This window comes from Cuculus canorus, chromosome 4 (genome assembly GCF_017976375.1).
Source record: "Cuculus canorus isolate bCucCan1 chromosome 4, bCucCan1.pri, whole genome shotgun sequence".
Classification (NCBI taxonomy): domain Eukaryota; kingdom Metazoa; phylum Chordata; class Aves; order Cuculiformes; family Cuculidae; genus Cuculus; species Cuculus canorus.
Genome location: NC_071404.1, coordinates 20,325,781 through 20,344,094, shown reverse-complemented (window position 1 = coordinate 20,344,094; position 18,314 = coordinate 20,325,781). Strand labels below are relative to the sequence as shown.

General features: G+C 38.8%; 1 protein-coding gene across 1 annotated transcript in view; it reads left to right on the top strand.

Moving 5' to 3' along the window:
- Nucleotides 1-1,831: 1,831 nt before the first annotated feature.
- DHX15 (DEAH-box helicase 15) overlaps nucleotides 1,832-18,314 on the top strand; it is a 49,426-nt gene continuing 32,943 nt past the window's right edge. Inside the window, exons 1-5 of the mRNA XM_054064730.1 lie at nucleotides 1,832-2,025; nucleotides 7,651-7,996; nucleotides 11,880-12,073; nucleotides 13,205-13,364; nucleotides 13,845-14,063. Of these exons, the coding sequence (XP_053920705.1) occupies nucleotides 1,958-2,025; nucleotides 7,651-7,996; nucleotides 11,880-12,073; nucleotides 13,205-13,364; nucleotides 13,845-14,063 (987 nt within the window). The 5' untranslated portion in view covers nucleotides 1,832-1,957. The remainder of the gene's footprint in view (nucleotides 2,026-7,650; nucleotides 7,997-11,879; nucleotides 12,074-13,204; nucleotides 13,365-13,844; nucleotides 14,064-18,314) is intronic.

Genomic DNA, 18,314 nt, shown 5'->3' with positions numbered 1-18,314 from the left:
CCCAAGTCTCAAGCAAGGGGGACAGGAAACCTGAGAAAGGATAGAAACCCCATACCCCCAAGGTGTGACCCTTCTTTGGGTTGCAACCAACTCGGCTGGCTTGTATTTTGCAATAAAGCATTAATCTTTTGCTACTATACTATTGCTTCAAAGACTTTGTCCTTGGTAATTTTAATTCCTAAAAGGTGTTTCTTACACCAATGTGATTAATTTCAATCTTAAAATTACTCGTCTATGGTATTAATTTAAATAGCTACACTGGTGCTGAAGGACCATGAAATAGACTGGGCATGGAGTGAGGAGGAATCAAGAAGAGAATGTGCAATGGCTGATTTTCTCCAAATAACTGTCAGAAGTATCAAGAATACTGCCACTTTTCTTTCCAGAAGCTCTTAGAGACTGGATTTTATGAGTTGTGCTGAAGTATCAAGTGACTGCACTGGAAGGTGAGGCAGCTGCTGAGGCTGAGTTCTGGGAGAGAGCAGAAAAGGCTGAAGGAAGTTGTGTGAGAGCAGAAGCTGGTCACTTGAATGCTAAGCGTGCTTCTGACCTGAAGGCATGATTATTAGAGACATTTCATTGCCCGATTTAATTTACTCTTGCTCAAGCTCATCTGTGCCTTCCATTAGAGGACACATGATGTTTGTGTGGATGGTTAACCCAATTCTTAAAAGGTACTGGAGGTGATAGGAGATGGGGAAGAACAGAGGGGCACAAGAAACAACGCTGAAGACCTACCCTTCTGGACCAGGTTTAAGCCTGCAGACTTACGCTGACAGTAATGCAGGCTGGAAGTCTGAAAAATAACAAATTACATCTGTAATTGTACATGCAAAACCCAGCTGTAGGAAGGAAATGGCACTTGAACTCGTGCGTCTTGTTTCACTCCAGGAATTGTTACCAAATGCCATTGTAGCTATGCTCACGCATAGAAGACTTCAATGTGGTAGAACTCAATGTGTCTACTGGGGTTTGTATTCTCAACACAGCTTCACACTGGTCAGCGTGTGTAGGAACAGTGGGCAAGCAACAATGGAAAGCGGCAAAAAAAATAGCATCTCCAGGTCTTTGAAAGGCAGTTAAGATTTCCTTCTCATGAAATACACTGCCATGAGTACTTATTGTAGACTTCTGAGTGGTTAAAGGCTGTATGTGCCTTCACAGTAAGTGGCTTCACGTCACGGGTTTTCCAAGACTCCTGCTGCTGCAGATGGTTTGTGAGATCGCCCTTTTCTGTGTGCAAGGTTGTGGCCTAAAATGGAGCTTTGCCAAGAGAGTAATCTGGGTTTAAACTCCCTTTGTGCAAGTGCCCATTCCACCGTGCGTGTGCCCAAGGGAGCAGAATGGCTTTTTTTTTCTCGTAGGGCATCTCAGCCTGGAAAAGTGAAGGCTCCAAGGAGACCTTACAGTGACCTTCCAGTACCTGAAGGGGCTACAAGAAAGCTGGGGAGGGACTGGTTACAAAGGTTTGTAGTGGTATGATGAGCAGGAATGCGTATAAACTGGAGAGGGGCAGACTAATGCTTGATATAAGGAAGAATTTCTTCACTATGAGAGCGGTGAGACACTGGCACACAAGCCCAGCGGAGTTGTGGATGTCCCATCCCTGGAAGTGTTCAAGGCCAAGCTGGATAGGCCCTTGGGCAGCCTGGTGTAGTGGGAGGTGTCCCTGCCCGTGGCAGAGGGGGGTTGCAACGGGATGCTCTTTAAGCTCCCTTTCCAACCCAGACCATCCAATGACGAACACCCCACACCGCCGCCATCACGGGGCGCGCGCCGAGGCCCCGCCCCCCTCGCCGTCTCCCCGCGCGCGCCAGCGCCTCGCGCAGCCCCAGCGCTTCCTTCCGGCCGCCATTTTAGCGGCTGTGCCTGGCCTCGCGGAGCCGCGGCTGCCGCTGCTCGGGGAGCGGAGAGCGCGCCCGCCTGGCCCCCCTAACCGACTCGCGGACCCGCCGCTATGTCCAAGCGCCACCGCCTAGACCTGGGGGACGATTACAGTTCCAGCAAGAAACGCACCAGCGATGGGTGAGGCGCGGCGCGGCCCGGGGAGCGCGGCCTGCGGCGTGTGGGGGGGTGGGGGCTCGCGGCGGCTCCCGCGCGATCCTGTCCCCATCCTCGGCCTTAGGTCGGGACCGGCCTCGCCGCCGGGCCCTGTAGGGGGGAGGGCGGGGAGAAGACGGCGGGGCTTGGCTCTAGTCGCGGCTGAGCTGAGGGCGGCCTGCGGCGCGGCCTGCTCCCCCGCCCGGCTTTGTCCGCCGCTCCTGGCGTCCTTTATCGCTTCCCTCCTCCATCTTCTTGGTTTTTTTTTTCTTTTCTTCCTCTCTTCCCGCCCCTGTGGCTTGAGAGGTCTGGTGAATACGTTTGTAGAGGTCAGCACGAGATTTGTTCCGCCTGTATAATTAGCGCCTAGATTGTTAGGAGCGTTAGTTCTTTTGTTAACGTCTTTCACTCGGTAACCGGGAGGGATATACATGACTTTAAGTAAGGATCGATGTTGGAGCGGATTTTTGGGGCGGGGGTCAGGAAAGAGTTTATTATTACGTTTTTATTAGTTTTGTAAGAGTTGGAGTTTTAGGGCTGTGCTGCACGAGCTTTAGCAGATTGTCATATTAAGGTTAATGAAATTGCATTAAGGAACACAGACAATACCCTGGTGCTGTCCTTTTTTGCACAGTAGCTTTACGGCCTTGTCTGCGTAGCCTTTTACCCTCTAATTGGAGTGGAGGAGGTGGCTCTTCCAAGTAAATTTCTGGAGTCTAAATGAGTATAAATGAATACTGTGTTTATCTAGTCTGTCCTCCTTGATGGAGTACAAAAGACTTCCGTGACTTAAGCAGTTCTAAAGTCCGAGAGCATTGTTTTGGTCAAGAGTGTTTATCTGAGAAAAAGGTTTAATTTTGTTCCGGAAACTTGGAGTAACTAAAAGTCTACTGTAGCAGTTAGTATTCACTGATAAATAGTTTTGCAAAGCTTGCCTGTGTTTAAAGGTGAGCTTGTATAGTTTCATATTTTAGGCCCTAAAGTTTAATGCATTTTTCTCTGGTAAACAAAAGCAAACGTTTATCATTAAACATTTATTTCTTGTATGTAGGATCACCATAATCTTAATTTTTTAATAAATACCTTGAGCTATTCGACTCCTTTCATGCATTTTTGCATTATTTCCCAGAAGTTGAAATGATTATTCTGTTGAAAAGCATTACATATGTAGCTTTTTTTGTACATAGGGATGTTTGTAAAATTTTCAACTGGTTATGCAAAAACTGGGAATCATTTAAATGTGATACATCTGTTACGGTTGGTTGTAAAGATAATCACAGGTCAGTATTTCTTTGTCTGTATGTTGGTGAGTTTTGTAGTTTTGGTATGGTTTTATTATTTGGCATTGTTTTTACTAGTTATCTATTGTTCTCTTGAACTCTTACTGTTTTGTATACACTGTAATCAGTGTGTGTGTTGTCCCTCCCAGGTAAAACTTTTGACCAGAAGTCTGGCCTTCATGGCACCTAAAAGCTACGCAAATGCTGCTCTTGTGCCCCCTTTGTCCCTTCTTCCTTTGCCAAAAATAACCATTAAATTTCATAGGACCAAGAACAAGTCACTATAAGCGTAATTAAGTGTTGTTATTTCTAATGTTACTTAAAAATCTTAATTCATGTAGCACAAACCATACTAAATGTTACATTGCCTTGATTTATTTTTGAGCAGGTTGGTTCACAGCTTTTGGAAGGCTGTGAGGAAGATGCACAGAGAGATTTGTGTTAATAGAGTGTATGTGCATGTCATGCCCTATGCCAAAAGTGCCTTTATGCCATTTAGTTGGCTTTGGAGCTGGATTAAGCTGAATTCACTCCCTGGATGGTTACCTCTTCATATGCAGAATAGTAGTCTATCTTGCATTCACACTGGACCATGTGACTAAATATCAAGTTTATATTTTTAGTTCTTTTTTAACTGAGGTCTGTATTCGTATGTGTGGCTTTACATGGCAGCCAGGCCAACAGACTTGCACTTGTTGGTCTAACCTTAAGTGTTGGCACAACATCTTGTTTTCTCCCAGCCTTGAAGGTTAACCCTAGCTTACATCTATGAAGTAAACAACTTATTGGAAAAATGGGCATTGTATGGAAGTTTTTTGGTTACAGTGTTTGTGTGAATTGCATGCGTACTATCTAAAATCTGTTAATTTTTTTCCTAATGTACTTAACTTCAGTTGTTGTGTGATATCATGGTTACTGTGCTAGTGGGGTGTATCATTTTGACTGATGCTACTCTGGGAAATTTTTTTAATGTACAGAACAGAAATTCTCCTTTAGCTGTATTGACTTTTTTGGATCAACTATTACCATGTCTAGTAATGGATAAAAACCACTGATGTTCTATTAGATGTGGCAAGACTTTCATGGTGATGATCAGTGGTTTCACGTTGTGCCTTTTGTTTCTATTTTCATGTTTTCTCCTCTGATTTAGTGGTTGCTGCAGTGTTTTATCTCTGCTTGTGTGTATATATTATATGTGTAGACATAAGGACGTGAAAGTACATAGCAGACCAGACTCCTTCACTTAAAGTAAAAAACCCAGCCCCTTTCTGTTTATGGTGGCTGTTACAGGACTTGGGCACAAGACAAATGTGGTTAAATTGTGATTCTTTTATTGGTCATTTCTGGGTTTGAGATCAGCCTTCTGTGCAGTAATGAAAATTAAATGTGAAGTTTAGGAAATGCATATGGCAGCATAACTCTCATTCCTCTCTTCCCCTGTTGACCAAGGGAATCTGCTGAGTTTCAGCAGTAATGGGAGACTAGGAGATATTATTAGGGGAAAAAGTGCTGTTGTAAAATGATACGTATTAGAGAGTAAGTTTAAGGGCCTATTATGTTGTGTTTTTTCTGTGCTAAGATTTGATTGTTCCCACTTCTCTTTCTTATTGTAAAAAAGAGAGACAACTCTCTGGATTAACCTGTGAGTATTTTTTTACTTTTGAAAGGTAGATAGGACTTGATAGGTTTGTTTTCGTATTTGTATGATTACACGGTTGTAAGAGTTCAGTGGGGAAACTGAGAGATGATGGGTTAGCAGGACTTCCCATTCTGGATTGTATTTGTAGTCCATTTAATCCAGTGTCTTGTTCTGAAATTGTATTTTTATCTGTGCTTAAAAGCCTGCACAAATTGCTACCAGCACAGAAGACGATAGTGCTACCCTCTCCCTTGTGCTACAAGCGAGTGCTAGAGAGACTAGATCAGAGAACTGATCCTAGTTAGAATTAACATTGATGGAGGGCTTGTTCTGCACAAGGCCATTGAAATGCTTATAACAGCATACAGGAATGGTTGGCAACAGCATGGGTATGTTGATTCAAGCAGTAGTGCTGGTTTATGTGAGGTAGAAGGATGCCTGAAGATACACTTGATGATCTGCGATACATGGCATCATACTGTTTAAGTAAATGGTTATGGAGTATTTTGTTTTGTTGGTATTGGGGTTTTTTTTACACTATGAGTGAAAATAAAAATCCTTTGGAAGTGTGCAAATATGCAAAAAAACCAAACCCTTTCCATTATTAGTGTGTCTCATTCTTACCTTCAGTGAATTGTGTGCTCTTACCAGGTTTTTGCATTTTACCCTGGCTTTACCATTCTTTAATTGCCGTTGTTTATTTCCTTTTCTTATTAATGATATTACTGTCTAACCATGCCCTTGTTTATCCCAATACTTGCAGATATTTAAAAATCTGATTGTGAATACCTCATTAACTACAAGTCCAAAGCTTCGTTCCTGTCTGATACATGCTGTTAGACTCTTCTGCAATTAGGTGTAGCATAACGGACCCAAGTTCCTTCAGTTTGTAACAGAAGTAACTTTTACATAGCTGGGAATATGGACCTGATGAGTTCTGCAATATTAGCCTGCCATTGTACAATGAGAAGAGATTTCTAGTTTTTACAATATTGGGCTGTGTTAGAAGTAGTGTTGAAGCTATGGTATCTCAGATCTAAGCAAATGATCTGAAAGGGCCTTAATTTTCAGACAATTGAGCATTCAGAGCTTTAGGAAAATCTGTATAAAAGTGAGTTAGGTAAGCGATACTAAACGGTGTTTTGTAAACCTCCTTTACTTTCAGTGTGTCTGTGTTAAAACAGGTGCATCTTAAAACTTACTGCAACAATCTCTGAAGCCATAACATATTGGAGTATCAAAAGGAAAAAAACGCAGCCTGCATAGATTCCATTCATTTATACAGGAATAAGAGTGGTAGTTACTAACAATGTTCAGTACACTTTGAATTAAAATTTGTATAATCAGTACTAACACAGTCTTGATGACTTCATCTTCCCTATAGATAGGAACTTACTTATTACTTCACCGGTTACTTTTGAATGCCATGTGCAAGTTAAAAAAAGATGTGGAGAGAAATGTTGGGCAATTCTTTAGAAATGCTGTCTACTTTCAGGTGTGCCTGAGTGCTGGTAAAGAAGAGGGGGAGATTTTATTTTCCCTTAATGAGCATTCCTAAAAACGTTTATATCAGCATTTCATATGAGGCTGTTGTTAACTTAGCCTGTTGGTTTGCCTTTTTGGTGGGATGCCAGTTCACATAATGCACAAAAGAAGCTGGAGGTGAGGATATCCTCAGTTTTGCAGATGATGATGCCACTAATCTTTCGATTTATGGGTGTTTCAAAATGATGGGTTAGGATAAGTTTGGGATTTTTGCATAGCATGTAGCTATGGTACTTTGGATCAAACTGTGGATTTCTTTGCAAGTGTTTCAGTGTTCGCAGGGAGGGTGAGATTATATGCAAGAATAAGTATGTGGATTTACAAAACTGGAAACTGCCACAAAAACTGAGGCCAGGCTTTGAAGTTTGAGTGCATAACTGGTGAAAATAGTACTATTTTTCTTTTGCAAGTGCAGTGAACTTTTGGCTTAGTATTTGGAGCAAGTGAAATACTGATGAAGGTGATACAACTTGGTAGTATTAGGTTAATGGTTGCACTTGATCTTGGGGATGTTTTCCAACCTGAATGATTCTGTGAACTCTAGTGGCTGGCTTTAAGTCCAAGTTTCCTGTTTAACAACCTGTATATCAGAGTTGATTGCATCTGACTTGCATGGAAGACTTTGAACAAAAAAAGCTATGAAGTAATTGTGGGATATTAAATTCAAGCTTCTCTTCCAGGACGCTCTTATCTTCAATTAGTTTCTCTGGGTTAGCACAACTCCCTTTGTAGGTAGGCAAGAAGACTGTTCAGTGTTATCTTATTTTTCTGCAGCAGCAGCAAGAAGGGATGGGAAGAATTAAGAGAATAGTCTAGAATGTACAGATGAATCTTTATCACCATTAAATGAAGAGGATTTAGATGATGCTCTCCACGTGGTAGATTTCTTCAGTCTTGCTTGTAGTGAGAGGAACTGTGGTAGCACTTGTGTACGATGAGTGTAACTATGCATATTCAATATTCAGTATGTATCATACACTGTTAGTCTTTGATGCTTATCTTTCCAGGTAGCTGTTTGCAAGGCTTTTTAAAATATTTGTTTTGTATCCACTTCGTACCTTTAAATTTGCTTTGTGTTTAAATTGCTATGCTGCATTTAAATATTCAAACGTATCATTTTGTGATGTGTCTCTTAACTCATTTTAGGAAGGATCGTGACCGGGACAGGGACCGTGATGACCGTAAAGATCGCGACAGGGATCGTGACAGAGATAGAGATCGTGACAGAGAAAGGGACAAAGAGAAAGATTTGCGACCTACATCTAACTCTACTTATTATGGGGCTGCTGGGTTACCAACTATAAAACCAGCTATGATTCCACACAGTATTAACCCTTTCACAAATCTACCACATACACCACGATATTATGACATCCTGAAAAAAAGGCTACAACTTCCTGTCTGGGAATATAAAGAACGATTTACGGATATTTTGATTAGACATCAGTCGTTTGTGCTGGTCGGAGAGACTGGGTCTGGTAAAACAACACAGGTGAGTTCTTATCCATATGATACTGCAGTTTTTGTTAAGTTTGAGACTGTTGTGAGGTGTGCGGCAGGATAAAACTTTGTTTCTTGAAGTTTCTTGGGTAAGAACACCACACAGTTTGTGAGCAAAACTAATTTTATGAATGTTTTATTGCTTAATGAATATGGTAGTGAAAAGAAACTTTCAGCATTTTCCCTTTTTATAATCCAGTCCTATGTTTTGGCCTCTACTTCTGTTAGGCCTTATGATTGGTAGTTATCTTTTTGTTAAAAGAAGATAAGAGATTTTAGTGATGTGACAGAAGTATACTAATCCACGAACAGGTGGTGGTCCCAGACTTACATCTGTAGTTTATTTAGCTGTTTTTATAGGTAGCAGCTGGAAAGTAGGAAAAAATTACAGACGTGGGGGCTTGTTAGTGGTTTATAAAATTTAAGTGCTACAAAAATTAACTTGAGGGACATTAAAACGTCAGATAAAACTCTGACATGATCTGATTGGATCATGTGTTTTGGTGAGATTCAAAGTTAAGAGGAAGTGACTTGTGTTTCCTTGGTATTGAAGCTTTTCAGAGGTCATATATCTTTCCATTGCTACAGTTAACATCACTTTTTTTTTGTAGATTCATGTTTTTTAAAAGTCTTCTTTAACATGGAAAATGGTGATAACATGGAGAGCCTCCTTAACTCTAAAAAAGAATTTTGGGGGCAAGTGAACAGGGAATATCTAAGCTATACGAAACATGACTGTGTGTTTATAGCAGGACAAACTTACTTAAGACTTCAATCTATCCTCTGGTTTGCTGGTTAAAATATATGTGGAAGTGATGTAAAAAAGTTCTTTATTTTGTAACCTGATAATTCCTTTTATCTAGACAGAAAATAAAAATTGAAGGATATTTTAGTCTTTATAAAATGGATTGTAGCTAACTTACTCAAAGTCGTACAGAAATAAATTTTTAGTCATAAAATAAAATTGGGATCTCTAGAAAATGTGAAGGACATAGTGGTACACTGGGTACCTTTTATAGCTGTACCTGAAATATTTGAAATTATATGGCCTTCATGCTGCAGATTGTAGGAATTCTTCAGAAAAGTTTGATTAGATAGTTACTTAGAGATATGTTCTTGCATGATTTGAGTCTTGAAAGATATAAAGGGTGTGTGTTTTTAATATCTGTGACTTAAACTTCAAATGCATCTTACTATCATGTTATTCCTCAGGAATAAAGGTTTTTGTGAATTGTCCTACTAATTTACCATTATTTTCTGGAAGGACTTAAGAAACCTAAGGCACTTTTTCTTGAAAATGAGATTTAAGCTACCAAAAGCAAATAAACTGTCTTGGAAGCTTCACCACTTCCTCCGAATTATCTCACTTTCTGAGGTTACGGATGCATTTTGAAGCAATTCAGAGTATCTGTGTAGGAACATGTCACTGAAAATGATCCTTCTGCCACTTAGTGAAAACCTTGTTTTCAATGTGATAGTGTCACTTTCTTTTTGTTATCAAGCGCTGTTTCAAAACCAGTTGAGGGATGGTTGTTTTTATTCTTCTTGCATTCATAGATCAGAGCAAGTTAAGTGATTATCTGTGCTTAATAAACCCTCTAATTCTCAAACTGAAGGTGTGTGTGAAGGTGTGTATTTATACTTTTATTGGTATGAGGTTGACACTATTTAAAATATGTAGAATTGTTCTTCCAGAATTATCTTCCCTTTCTTGGTGATAGTATAAGACTATATAGTAGTAGATAATCTTTTTGAGAATGAACTGCTGCAAGTCAAGTACCTTCCATTATTAGTATTGTTGTTATTATTATTTGCACATATTCCCTTTAGTCTTGTAGAACACTCAGGTTTGGGAATGCTTGGCTTTGATATTGGAAGCAACCGGAGATAAGACTTTTCTGAAGGTTTTGTTCCACATAGACTTAAACCTCTGGAGCATTGAATAAGTATATTGGAAGTCAAGGCTATTAATTTTCACATCTTCAACATCTGCAATGGCTTGATTTGTAATGTAGGCAACCCTTAAACTGTGTTCTTAACATGCTCTCAGAACATGCTCAGTAGTGGAACGAATGTGCTGATATTCTTTTAGAAAGGTGTTAAGTACTTGCTGTAATTGCAACATGTGCTCACTCTTAAACATGGGTTTGTATGTGGTGCTGGTATAATTATTTCTTCTGTAAATGAATTGATAGACTAGCATCTGCTTTTACTTGAGAGCCTTTACTATTAAGGGTAGGATGTTTGTTGACATAACGTAAGAGATGCCACTTTGTCAGCAGTTTTATTTGTCAGATGAAGTTCAGAAGTAAGGTGATTCTCGCTGTCCTTGGAGATTTGAGATGAATAAAAAGCCTTTTCTATTAATGAAAATACCATCATATAACCTTTAACTGAGAAAGTTCAGTAAAGTGGCTCAGAAAAGCCAAGACAGCCAGCTCTTCCTTCTGCTATCTTCATTCCTTTAAAAATGTGACTTTCAAGTAGTCTTAAACAGCCCTGCATTTATTTTTTTATCTTAGAGGACATTGTATATGTAGTCCCTGTTTTAAAGTTTATTTCAAGACTTACTCTGTTTAAAGTCAAAAAGCTTCGCCTAATATGCTTAAGACTTGAGTCCTTATTAGTGACTTGGCAAGCAAACTCCTTTCTCTACACTGTACACTTGGGGAATGTGTGTGTGTTACAGGATGAGGTTTCAGGTTCATGCTGTCGATGTTCAAGGACTGCTATTATTTTTAGTTTTCAATAGGATTTCCAGAAATTTGAGTTCTTTTCTCAGCACTCTTAGTCTCCTGTTATATTTTGATAGTCTTCACTTACTTCTATTTAAAAGAAAAAAAAAAAAGAAAAAAATATGTTCTCCATTAAAAAACCCCAAATTTTCATTAGAGTGTACGCTTGTCTGCTTGAGTGTGTTTTAGTGCTCAGTTATTGTCCATTTTGCTGTGGAAATGCAGTATCTTTAAAACAAAAATTTTCCTTGTTTAAATTATACTGCTTTTCCTGTTAATCTGCATTGGTACAATGTTTAATTGTGTTTTTCCTCTGTAAGTATGAGCTTTTAAGGGAAGCAATTACAGAGGAATGGTGGTTTCTATTTGAACTGTAGTCTTGGAACTAGTTATGCCTGGAGACGTCCCTCATAAAATGTCACACTGAGAACTTAAGAATAATCAGTCTTCATCAAAATATTGCTGACCTTAGAAATTCTTCTGAATAAAGCATCTTGAGTATTTGTTGCTGTTTCCAGATTCCTAATAGGAGCAGAGAACTGCTGACTGACAAATAAAATGAGGGTTAACAGGAAGGAAAGCAAGGGGGTTTCATACTTGGTTAATAAAATTTCAAAAGAACAATAATTAACCAAATCAACATAACAAATTGTTAATTTTATTTGCGATTCCTGGCTAAGATGATTTTTAAAATATTTATTTTTTTCCTAATGTATTAGTAAATGTTACTTTTAAAAGCTACTATGTATTATTTGCTTACAGTAAAACTTTACAGTAAACTGTACTACAGATCTTAAAAATCTGAGTGTTGACTTTAATTTTGGTTACTTTGGCTGCATGTTTGCTGCTGCTAAATGCCTATATAAGGTACTGATCTAGCAATGCTTAAAGGTACTATGAACCTATGTATTTCAATGATAACTTGGAAGATAGCTGTGTACGTGCTTAATGTGAATGTGCTTTATTTAGTGGCGTCGAGTTCACCCAACTAGTCTGTCTCCTCTCATGCTTTGGAGAATTTGGTGCATGCAGTTAGCAGCTCTATAGAATTGTACCTAAGTTTATTTGATACAATGCAAAGGTTACAGATTACATCTGGCCATTTGAAGTGCATTTAAAACTGAATTTTATTCTTGACAGATCCCTCAGTGGTGTGTTGACTACATGCGCTCGTTACCTGGACCAAAGCGGGGAGTAGCATGTACCCAGCCTAGGAGAGTAGCTGCAATGAGTGTGGCACAGCGGGTTGCTGACGAGATGGATGTCATGCTGGGCCAGGAGGTTGGCTATTCTATTCGATTTGAAGACTGTAGTAGTGCAAAAACCATTTTGAAGTAAGTATGGCAACTGTCCTGTAAAGTTATAACAGCTTACTCGGGGGTGGGGGGGACACACAAGGTGCGGGCCAAGTTAGGAAAGGAGTCATGAGGAGAGAAGGAATCTGTGGACATGCACTTCCTGTGTCTGAGTGGAGAAGAGACGGGAACTATAGCACGAGCTCAGAGCTGGAATAGAATTGAAAATTGAGTCATTCCTTGTAAAGGAATCACTGCATCCTATAGAAATGAATTATAAGTAATCAATAAAGAAGAGGGAGATCGAAAGAAGTATTTTTATGATTAAGGTGCTGTTCAGAACAAAGCCTTTCAGCTTTCAGTTTATCTTGATTTTATGCATTCAGGTGACGTTTGCCTGTGGTATTTTCCTATTCAGGGTAATCCTGGTGAGGTTGACTAGTTTACTTAAGTAAGGAGAACTACTGCTGAACTACTGTTTCAAAACTGTCCTGTACCTTCCTCTGGGACACAGTCCATAGGGTTTTCGTTGTCGACTGTTGTAGATTCCTGTGCTGTAAAGGTTCAAGCAAGCCTGCCTAATATGTCATCTACAGATGACGTTCAGAATGCTTAGTTACAAAGGGTTCCACATAGTGTGGTTCAAGGAATAGTGTTTCTCTATCAAAAAATGTCGTCTCTTTTGCTCATACAAGTAATTGAAGGCTAGTAATAAATTTAATGTGTAAAAATAGATTTAACTGAGACAGAGAAGCAAAAAGTGTCGAGATTCCCAAACACAAAATGGGACAAAATTGCAGAAATAGTATTTCTAGGATTTAGGAGGTTTTTTCCACTTTCTTTTCCTGTCACTAGTTGCGGACTTGGAAGTCTGCCAGTAGTAGTGTACAAACTAGTTGTGAGTGTCACTAAACCTTGTTTCTGCTTCTATTTTAATTTTTTTGATATTTCCGTGGTACTCTCAGATTTCACTTGCACTCTTTAAGTTTTCAAATAAAAATTACTGTAATTAACTTGTTACCTTAGTGGAAATAGTTTACTGATGTTGCTGTTTTTAAAAAAAGTTGATTAAAAGCTTAATTCAAGCAACCTAGTTAATGCTTCAGAAGAGGTTTCTGTATGGGACTTAGGAAGTAAAGTTTGTTTAAATGTGTTTTTGTTTGTGTTCAGGTATATGACTGATGGTATGTTACTTCGTGAAGCAATGAATGATCCTTTGCTGGAGCGCTATGGTGTTATAATTCTTGATGAGGCCCATGAGAGAACACTGGCTACTGATATTTTGATGGGAGTTTTGAAGGAAGTTGTGAGACAAAGATCTGATTTGAAGGTCAGTAGTGATGGAACCAAAGAGAGTCTCCTTTCCAGTTGCAGGCATAACAAATAAGGCGTGTTATTGTGTATCTTATATGTAGAGTCATAGAATGACTAGGTTGGAAGGGACCCACTGGGTCATTGAGTCCAACCATGTGCTTACCATTAGCTGATTTTTATAATTGACTGAAGTAGGTCAACTTTCTTTTTTTTTAACGATAGTCTGTTTTGGAAAGATCACCCTTGGTAATTGTAATTCTTCATGCAGTTTTTACTGAGGAAGATTCTGCAAGAACACAATTGTAGCTTAACCTTTCCATATTCAACTAGGAAAATTTTTAGACCTTTGTAACTAAGTTACTGTATTCAGGTGATAAAAGCATGCTTATATCAGCCTACGGTTTATTTTTACTTTCTTACTATTTTATATTGTATATGGAACACTTCACAAATTCTTGTTAACCCTTGGAGTAACTTTTTGTCTCTAAACCTACAGGTTATAGTTATGAGTGCTACTTTAGATGCTGGCAAGTTTCAGATCTATTTCGACAACTGCCCTCTTCTAACTATCCCGGGTCGCACCCATCCTGTGGAGATCTTCTATACTCCAGAACCAGAGAGAGACTACCTTGAGGCTGCCATTCGAACAGTGATTCAAATTCACATGTGTGAGGAAGAGGAAGGAGATCTCTTACTCTTTCTTACTGGACAGGAGGTACTTACTTCTTTTTTTTTTTTATCCATTGTTCCATACAGAAACTGTTTTAAGTGGCTTGTGTAGGCTGGAATGTTTAGTTTCCTTTTCTAGTTTATCATTTGGATGATCTGATGTTTTCTACCTGCCATATAGTTCAGGTCCTTAGTTGTTGTATGTCTGCAATGCGCATACGCTGTGCAAGCCCTTTCTAGAATGAAAACTCTCTCTCATCTTACTCATGTACTTATAAAATAGAAACCATAAAATGAACCTTTTAGGTTTGTACTAATATGAACCCAGAACTTCTGAGTACCTGGTAGCATCTGTGTGTTTACTGGAAATATAGTCTGTATGCCTCTGGATGTATGCTGTACAACTTATCTGAGGAATAACAGTTTGGTTCTGCTACTTCACTGTCAATAGTAGTTTTAATAAAAATGTTTGGGTTTTGATTTTTATTAATAGCTATGACTATTAGGTTGTAGTCTTTCTGTACCCCATGCTGGGAGTTCTGTCTCAGAAATGGACTCAGTGCCTTGCGAAAGAGGACTGTACAAAAGCACTTAAGCTAGTGTACATCAGGAAACGAGGATTTTCTGGAAACTTAAATCCTTTGCTTCAAAGAAAACACTTTTTTTCAGTCCGTATCTGTTGCTTTGAAGCTCTTTTGAGTGTCCCTGTTAGTAGACTGAAAATGGAGAACTCGTGGGCATTGTGGAAGTCTACGTGACTGAGTCAAAATTGGTATCTTTAGTAGGGGGTGAAACTTCACTAGCTAAAATGTTTTTGACTTACTCTTCTTGCAGTCATCCCTCTTGAAGAAGTACCCTTCCAAGTACATGGAACAATCTAAGTGCACACAGTCTTAACTGTGCCAAGGGGGAAAAATGGTATAAATAACTTGTAATGCTAAAAGTACACAAGTTTTTTGAGCAGATTTGTCAATCATAAAAATGTGTTGCCTCTTAAATTAGTTTTAAAAGGCATATGATTAGAATGTCTTCTGGCATATCCTCTCTTCCTGTAGAAATCCGAAAGAAAGACAGTCATTGTAAATGCAGTTTCTCCGGCCTTTGCATTTGTCCTTTGGGATTTTCCTGTGAGTTAAAATACAAGTAGGAAGAAGTGCTGTAACAAATGTGGCTTTGAAATCTTCGTGTTTGGTTTTAGTTAGAAGTTCTAGTTCAGACTGGTGTGGCAGGTAAATGTGAGAATTGGTGAAACAGCTGTGGAAGGCAAGCGTGGCAACACAAAGGGATACTGCTGTCCAGCTTTTTTAGCCGCTTTTGTCCTCTTAGCAGGATGCTAAATCAGCCTGGTCTTTAACCTTTCATGAAGAACAAATACTTGCCCTTCTAATTGTCAATTATAAAGGATGTTCTTACTGCATCATGTGCTACTTATTGCTCTTAATGCCATTGTAACAAATTATTAGAGAGGTGACAGATGACTGTACCAGCTCTGAGCACTACTCATGTCTGGTCAGTGGCTCTGGACCCAACTGGTCTAGTACCAACCAGAGCTGCAGAGGTACTCTGTTCTGTTGTATCAACAAGTTCTTTGATTTCCACTGGGTTAATTTACAGAACGTAATGTATTATAAACAGATTTTAATAAAATCATGCACATAATACGTGTTCATGTGTGCAGATATCATTACATACATGTATGCATAATTATATCTCCATATTGCCTTACCGAATCACTTAAAACTTGGCAAGCTACTGTTGCCTTCTTGTCTGTGTTTCTCTAGTCCGCATATTGGGAAGTTAGTAACTTCAGGGGCGCTGGAGTGTCTCTGCCTGGAGCTAATCTGAAATTAGCTAGCAAGGATGAAGTTGAAGTCTGGTTTAGCTTCTGTCAAGAAGCTTTGATGAGGTGTTTCCATTTTGATCTGGTGTTTTGGAGCCTCTAAGCCTGTAAACAGGGTGCAGGATGATTTGATTTTCTTGTCAGAAAGATGCATTTATGAAGCCAAATGAAATTACATAAAAGGAAACCGTTTTGGGTGGAACCATGCAAGTGTGCACTGTTTAAAGTTTAAGAGGCTTCAGATGAGGAGTAGTTGCACTGGTCTAGTGCAGAATGAGGATCCTTACTGGCTACTGCCTTTGCTTTCAACTGAACCTGAAGTAATTTTGTATGAGCAATAAGATGGATAGCAGTTATCAGCACAGATTAGTCAAGACAAAGTTGATGATGGTGCTTGGATAAACTAGGGAAGCGTCTGCCATGTCGGGCCCCAAAATAAAAAGAAGTTTAAATGTATTTGGGAACCAAAGGATTCCTAATTGTATAAGCCTTTTACTGGGTAAAGATGAAATTTTTACTGGTGTAATGATGAATGTTGAATAAAAATTTGCTTTCTGAATCCTGAAAGGAGTAAAAGTATATGATTATGTTGCATGAACTGCCCTTCAGTCCATTAGGAACAGAAGAGGATGTTTTAAAAACAACACTTATTAGGGAAAAAATCATATTGAAGTGGGACTTGTTTCACAGTCCCTATAAGGAGGAGATCTCATCTTTCGATCTTAAAAACAAACAAAAACTGACTTGGTGTATTGAGGAGATTACAGAAGATGGAAATAATCTTCACGTCTTGTGCCAATATTCAAAACAACTGTAACTTGGATAACTGTAAACCAGGTTGCCTGATATCAGTCATAGACAAAATTGGAAACTCTGACAGGGAATTCTCTTTGCAAGGAAATAGTATAATTATTTTTCAGTAAATGTGTCTGTCTTGGACAGTAGCTTTTGTCAAACTTGTTCTCAGTCACTGAGATTATAAACTTGGTATAGTCTATTTGTGTAGATATTCATTGGCTAAACTTCACTTTAGATGCCTTGACGGGCACACCTGCAAATCTCAGAGGTAGCTGGTTTATTGTCTACTGACGTTCTGCTAAAACAGTATTGGATTTCACACTCCCATCGGATTGGTAGTCTGAGAGTACGTAAAAATCCTTGCAGATGAAACTTGTGGGGTGGGAGAGGCAGAAATAATGCTACAGAAACTGTATAGGTCTCTCTTGTGTAACCTAGGCACGTAACGAATGCCAGATGTGTTCTCTGCCACTCCAGAATCCTTTTCTCCATAACGCCAAATGCATGTTTAGGCAGAAGAATCTAGGCAGCATCTAGAGATTTGAACTACAGGTCAGCACTGTTGTTCTTGATTGTGGATAAATATACTGAAGAATATTACTGTAAATTTCTGGTGTCAGTGTTCCAGAAAGGTTTAAAGTGATGCTGGTAAAAATCATGTTTGTGTAGAACAGAGTTGCAAAAATATTTGTAAGTATTTTTTCCAGAATATTTTGTAGATAAGGATTTATTTTAAAGGTACACTTTTTCATCACAGTGATGCTGGTTAAGAGCTGGAATGGTGAAAGAAATTAGCAGATTTATGAGGAAATTGAAGTAGGAGTTGACAACTTCTTTTAGTTTCGGTAGTGGCTGAGTGAGGTTAAGGCCTTAAGTGTACTGAGCTGCAGTGAACACAGGTTGCGTTTTCTTTAGCCTAGCCTCATTGAAATATTGAGATATTGGGGAGCATAAACTGAAAGAAGTGTAATATTGATTTTTGTCTGAGTGCTAAAGGAAGGAAGATTTTTTTTTTCCTCTTTATTTGAGATGATGTCAGTATTAAATATTTGAAATAGAGTAGGTCGAAAATATTCTGATTATAGGAATCATGTGGGACCAGTTCAGTACTCAGTTACTTATGGTCATGTTTTTACTTGTTCCATGGAAAACTTTTTCTGTCCAAGTATTTCATTTTACAAAATTTTGTTTCTGAATTTGTATTCAAAGCATCTCCTGAAATGGTGCGGCTCTGGGGACCAGTTCTTTTTACTGCTCTTTCCTCATTTTAGCTTGTAGCAGTTCGCTTTCTTTCCTGGAGGAAGAATGGGAAATTAGTGAAGTCTATGCAGCTTTAAGCTCAAAGACAAAATTTCTAGAAGGTTTGTGTCATCAAAGCCAGATGTGGCTGGCAGTGCCCTATCTGTGATAGGAACTTAAAAAACCTTTGTTGGCCAGATATCTCTTGTTTGGGAAGCTCTTATTTATGTATTTAGTTTTTTCCCCATGTACTCATTTTAGACAAGGTAAAATTGCCTTATGTTACTTTTTGGCATTAGTTTCTTTCTATGTTTAACAGTTATATCTACTTATTTATCCAAAATGAAGCTAAATCTAACTGTAGTGTCACAGCTGATCTGTAGATAAGACTTTCATCTCCAATTTAGAAGAGTTTAAACT